Source organism: Corvus brachyrhynchos, unplaced genomic scaffold, assembly GCF_000691975.1.
Source record: "Corvus brachyrhynchos isolate BGI_N302 unplaced genomic scaffold, ASM69197v1 scaffold19, whole genome shotgun sequence".
Lineage (NCBI taxonomy): Eukaryota > Metazoa > Chordata > Aves > Passeriformes > Corvidae > Corvus > Corvus brachyrhynchos.
The window spans coordinates 3,406,946-3,412,847 of NW_008246061.1; the positions used below are offsets into that span (position 1 = coordinate 3,406,946).

The following is a 5,902-nucleotide window of genomic DNA, read 5'->3' on the forward strand; positions in this document are numbered from 1 at the left end:
AGCGCCATGCTGCCCGCCGTATGATCCGCCACTATCTCAACCTGGACACCTGCCTCTCCCAGGCTTTTGAGATGAGCAGGTACCCAGGGTGGCCATGTTCCCCTGAGGCTGGCGTGCCCTCAGTGGGACCACAGGAGCTGCCTCGTCCCTTGAGGGGACAGGCAGGGTACCTGTTTTCCCTGCAGCCATGCTCACGCCAATGACCAGACATCTCTGTGCCTCAGATACTACCACATCCCCATTGGGAACCTCCCTGATGACATCTCCACCTTCGGCTCTGACCTGTTCTTCTCACGCCACCTTCGTCATCACAACCACCTGTTGTGGCTGTCCCCCACGGCCCGCCCTGACCTGGGGGGGAAGGAGGCTGATGACAACCGCCTGGTCATGGAGTTTGATGAGAGAGCCTCAGTTGAGATCAACAATCCTGGCTGCTACTCCACAGGTGAGGAGGGAGGAGGGTGGTAGCACTGAATGGGGCAGAGCTGTATCCTTCTCTGAGTCCTGCAGAGGGGTGGATGCAGTCCCCAAAGAATCTCTATGGTAACAGTTGTAACCAGCAGCTTTTGGGTTTCAGCATCGATATGGGCAAGGTGGATGCAAGGGGCATGTCCTGGAGCAGGGAGGGCTCACCTGTAACATGTGCAGGCATCAAAATGGGGATTCTTTACTAGTGACCAATGACAGCAGCACTTGGCAGACCACCTGCAATGTGTCAGCCCAAGAACAGCTCACCTGGTCATCCCTGGTGACGCTGGGACAGGTCTTTCTTAGGCAGCTTGAGTGTAATGAGTTCTCCTGAGGTCCACTGTTGCAGCTTCCAGGAAGAACAGTGGTCCCCAGAGGGTCACTAGGTCCAAGCCTTGTTGAAAGACAAGGCTCAGTCAAGACCTATGAAGGTCCAGTCATGCCTATGAAAGCATTTCCGCTCTGAGTGCAGCAGCACCTATAGATCACCCCATACCTGTGAAAAGCACTTCTGGCAGCAGCAGGGAGGATGTTCCTGGTCCTTTCCCCACCTCCCTGCTGACAGTTGTGTCTGCTCTTAGTGTGTCTGGAGCTGGACATCCAGAGCCTGGCTGTGAACACCGTGTTGCAGTCCCACCACGTGAACGACATGGAAGGAGGCTCCAGCATGAGCATTAGCTTCGATGTGATTCAGCAGGCATCCCTGGAGGACATGGTGACAGGGAACCAAGCTGCCAACATCCCAGCCAGCTATGATGAGACTGCCCTCTGCTCGAGCACTTTCAGGTGTGGCTTGAGAAACAGCAGGAGGTAGAGCAGGTGGTCTCCATCCTGGCAGGTCCCCTCAGGGTCCTGCTACATTCCTTCCTGGCTTTAGCCTTTCCTGAGCAATAGGGCTTGTAGGGTGCTCTAAGTATAAATCCAGGCCTCGAGTGCATGGCAGGCATCTTCTCCAACACATTAGAAGATCCTCAGAGCTGCCTGGTGCCTCAGCCAGCAGATGTGTGGGGATGTTGCTTTCTCCTCTGTTCATGATCCACCAGGTTATAGAGCCAGCCACGTATTTACCCTGTGGCTCATGTGCTGAGGGCTGAACAAGGGAGTTCCTGCTCTAAATCCACTAGTGTGTCTGTAAACACATCTGTGTCAGGAACGGGTGGCTGGTGGGGTGATGCTGATCTCTGCTCACTGGCAGGATCCTGAAGAGCATGGTGGTGAGCTGGGTGAAGGAGATAACGCAGTACCACAACGTCTATGCAGACAACCAGGTCATTCACTTTTACCGCTGGCTCCGCTCTCCTTCCTCCCTGCTCTATGACCCGGCGCTGCACCGCACACTCCACAACATGATGAAGAAGCTTTTCCTGCAGTAAGTGAGGCCTGAAGTGTGCCAGGCTGGTGGATGGGGAATGGAGAGGTGTGATGTTAGTGACCAGGATGCTGGCACCCACAGTGATCTTCCAGAGAGGTGGGCAGTAGGGTGGACCTCATCTTCTTTGGGTGATTTCCCTTGCGCAGTGTTGCTGCATGTTGACTCCAGCTGATAGATCAACACATCCCCTGTGGGTTGCATCTGCCCCTCGGGCATTGCTTTCCCACCCGCCAACCTCACCCCATGTCCTGCTGCAGGCTGGTGGCCGAATTCAAGCGCCTGGGCTCCTCTGTGGTCTACGCCAACTTCAACCGCATCATCCTGTGCACCAAGAAGCGGCGCATTGAGGATGCCATCAGCTACATGGAATACATCATCAACAGGTAGGGTGCACCTGGAGACGGGGCTCCTGGGTGGTGGGGCTGGGGCAGGGCTCAAGGCCAGGGAGGAGGATGCTGACTTTTTGTCTTCTGATGTGCCTCAGAACTGAATTTATTACTTTTTTTGGCAAAGCTATTGAAGGGACAAAGCTTCCCAGTTTTCCTGCTGTCATGCCTGGAGTAGTGATCTGTCCTTAGCTGTCCTCTATTAGGCAGCATTCCAAGAACACTCATACAGAACCAAGTGTCCTTGGGCATGACTTCCCCTGGCAGGGGTTGGATGGGAAAGGGGACACCCCTCTCTCCTGGCCAGCACCACCTCCCCACAGTGTCCCATGGAGAAGAGATAGTGCTGACACAGGGACTGACTGTAGTTTCCTTCCTCCAGCATCCACTCCAAGGAGATCTTCCACTCTCTGACCATCTCCTTCTCCCGCTGCTGGGAGTTCCTGCTCTGGATGGACCCAGCAAATTATGGAGGTATCAAGGGAAGAGTGGATTCTCGCATCCACTATGGGGAGGTAAGACATGGGAAGCACCCTGTCAATTGGGAGCAGGGTGCTGAGGTTGAGCAGAGTAGGGAAGTGTTGGCTGGGCATGGGAGACTGCTGTGGTATCTCTGGGTCCCCCAGACGGACACCAGCAAGAGGCAGGCATTGGAGGAGGACAGCGAGGAAGAGGAGGAGGAGGTAGCGAGGGAGGAAGGGGAGCCAGATGTGGAGGAGCTGCTGGAGAACAGCTGGAACATTGCGCAGTTCCTGCCCCAGGCCGCCTCCTGCCAGAGCTACTTCTTGATGATTGTATCAGGTGAGCAGTACTGGGAGATGCTGAGATCATTATGCCCCCCCCAGTGCCAGCTCTAGGCAGGAGCTGGAGCCTTGCCTGTCTCTTCCCAGCCTACATTGTGGCTGTGTACCACAGCATGAAGGAGGAACTGCGGCGTAACACCCCTGGGAGCACCCCCATCAAGAGGAGGAGCACCAGCCAGGTGTCCCAGGAGGCTCTGGGGGAGCTGGGGGCCATGCCTGGTGAGTGCCAAGCCCCAGGGCAGCCCTGCTGCAGGCAGAGAGCCACCCACCTTGCTTGTCCCTATGTGCCATCAATCAACTCAAACGCTCTCTGCTTCATCCCTCTAGGCATGATCACCTTCTCACAAGATTATGTGTCCAATGAGCTCACCCAGAGCTTCTTCACCATCACCCAGAAGATCCAGAAGAAGATGGCTGGTTCCCGCAATGCCACAGAGCCCTCAGACATGTTCCCAGTCCTGCCTGGCTCCTACCTGCCCCTCAACAACCCAGCTCTGGAGTTCATCAAATACGTTTGCAAGGTCAGTGGGGGTGGGCCAGGCCCCTTGGCTGAAGGATTGGGATCTGGACTGAAATTCTGGTCCCTGTCCATTGCTGCAGCTTTTCCCAGGAGGGATCTACAACGAGTTTATTGTGCCCTAAATCCATATGAGGGTCATAAGGATCTGAACTGTCCTGTTGAGAACAGTCTCTGCTAGTAGGCTCAGCTGGCTCTTATCCTTGTAGGTCCTCTCCCTGGATGCTAACATAACCAACCAGGTGAACAAACTACGCCGGGACCTGCTGCGCCTCATTGAGGTGGGCGAGTTCTCAGAAGCAGCCCAGTTTCGGGACCCTTGCCGCTCCTACGTGCTTCCTGAAGTCATCTGCAGGAACTGCAACTTCTGCAGGGACCTGGACCTCTGCAAGGACCCTGCCCTCTCCCAGGTGCAGCCTGTTTCCTAGGGACAATAGAGGCTCCAGTACAACAGTGCTAGAGGCCAGTCCATCACCTTACCTACTTTATCTCTTTATTTCCCCTTTGTTTTGTAGCTCTGCCTGCTGCCCATGATTGCCCTCACCTAAAGCCAGTTTTCTGTTCATCTTTTCTAGCTGCCTGTGATGGGTCTGAGCATGCTTGGGCTTTGGCTTATGTTCTGTCCTCTCCACAAACAAGTTCCACCATCCCAGTGCATGGGACTTGTGGTGCTCACCTCCCTCTCTTTGCCCCTAGGATGGGTTGGTGCTGCCCAGCTGGGTCTGCCCCAGCTGCCAGGTGCAGTACGACACCGATGCCATCGAGACAGCACTGGTGGAAGCCCTGCAGAAGAAACTTATGGCCTTCGTGCTGCAGGACCTGGTAAGCACAGGGATCCCCCCCCCCTTTTTTGTGGTTGTCTGAGCCTCAACACATTCAATTTGCCACTGGCAGAGGGGCTTGGCCTTATCTCCTGACCCACCTGAACCTCCTTGGCCTTCAGGTGTGCAAGAAGTGTCATGGCGTGAAGGAGACGCACATGCCCGTGTACTGCAGCTGTGCTGGAGACTTCACTCTCACCATCTCCTCCCAGGTACTTCAACACCTGCCCAGCAGCTCAGTGAGGGGCCCTAAGGTGCCCTGTGCCTCCTGTGCCTCTGCACATCCTCTGCACATAACTGCACATCCCCTTTCCCCTGGCACCTGCTGAGCTGCCCTCTGGCCAGCCCTACCTAGCCACTTCATCAGAGCCCCTGGCTGCCCAGGATGGATTCTGGGCAGCCTCCTTCCCTCCCTGTTCTCCCCAGGCCTTTATGGACCACGTCGGCGTCTTCCAGAACATCGCCCGGCACTATGGCATGGCCTACCTGCTGGAAACCATTGAGTGGCTGCTGCACACCAACCTCCAGCTCCAGCGGTGAGGGCTGGGCTGATCTTCCTGCCTTCTCCATGCTCTCACATCCATGGAGAGTGGTACTGGAGCCCTTGGCCATGAGCCAGACCCCAGAGACACCGCACACCCCTCCTGCAGTGAGGGAAGGGAGACAGAACCGTGCTTGGGACTGGGCTGTCTTTGCCCCCAGCTGCCTGGTGGGGGACTTGGGGCTTTCCAGTGGCTGGAGCTGGGCTCCACAGGTCTGTGCTTGGCCCCTGGTGTGGTTTTAATTTTCAGTTTCTGTAAATAAATGGGTGGTAGAAGGCAGGTGTAGTTTTTGGCGAGGGAGGAATCAGGGGCTGTTGGTGCCAGTGGCTGTGGTACCACCCGTGGCCTGTGGCATACTGGTGGCTGTGGTACCACTGGCTTCACCCCATCCTCAGCCCAGCCCTTGCCAGCATGAGGCAGGCAGTGTCCACAGGTGCTGACCATACCTGCCAGCAGGTCCTGCCGGCCTGAGCACTTGTCAGCTCTCATTAAGGTATTAGTGGGTCTGTCCAGTGAGGTGGGGGGCCTGAGACTCTATACACATCCCTGCCGCAGGACCAGCAGCCCATGGCTGGAGGCTGTACATGTCCCCACCATGGTAGTGTGGGGCTGGAGAATGGGGACACAGCCACCAGCTCTGACACCCGTGTCCCTCCATTCCACCACAGTGAGCAGCCCTAGGCAGGGTTTATTGACAGCCTGGGGCTGGCAGTGGTGGCAGGTGGGCTGTAGGACATGTCTCACTTCTCCATGTGTATGCTCCTCATGGAGGCAGAAGGTCCCTTAGAACTGGGGGCTACTGATGGTTTCTGGCAAAGCACGCATTATCCACCCTGCCACTGTGACCCTTTCCTGCTGTGGTGGTACCTGGAGAGGGATGGGATGGGATGGGATGGGATGGGATGGGATGGCCTGAGGCTGGAGCAACCACACAGTCATGTACCCCCACTGAAGAACCATCTGAGGAGAAGAACAATGGGCACTGTGATGATG

The 5,902-nt window shown here is 56.2% G+C and overlaps 1 protein-coding gene across 1 annotated transcript in view; it reads left to right on the forward strand.

Annotated features, from left to right (window-relative positions):
• Window positions 1-5,188, forward strand: part of POLE (DNA polymerase epsilon, catalytic subunit) — a 31,181-nt gene extending 25,993 nt beyond the window's left edge. Inside the window, exons 35-47 of the mRNA XM_017746490.1 lie at window positions 3-79; window positions 225-445; window positions 1,050-1,254; window positions 1,664-1,837; window positions 2,098-2,223; window positions 2,609-2,741; window positions 2,853-3,027; window positions 3,117-3,248; window positions 3,357-3,550; window positions 3,756-3,956; window positions 4,243-4,368; window positions 4,490-4,579; window positions 4,794-5,188. Of these exons, the coding sequence (XP_017601979.1) occupies window positions 3-79; window positions 225-445; window positions 1,050-1,254; window positions 1,664-1,837; window positions 2,098-2,223; window positions 2,609-2,741; window positions 2,853-3,027; window positions 3,117-3,248; window positions 3,357-3,550; window positions 3,756-3,956; window positions 4,243-4,368; window positions 4,490-4,579; window positions 4,794-4,907 (1,968 nt within the window). The 3' untranslated portion in view covers window positions 4,908-5,188. The remainder of the gene's footprint in view (window positions 1-2; window positions 80-224; window positions 446-1,049; window positions 1,255-1,663; window positions 1,838-2,097; window positions 2,224-2,608; window positions 2,742-2,852; window positions 3,028-3,116; window positions 3,249-3,356; window positions 3,551-3,755; window positions 3,957-4,242; window positions 4,369-4,489; window positions 4,580-4,793) is intronic.
• The last annotated feature ends 714 nt before the right edge of the window (window positions 5,189-5,902 follow it).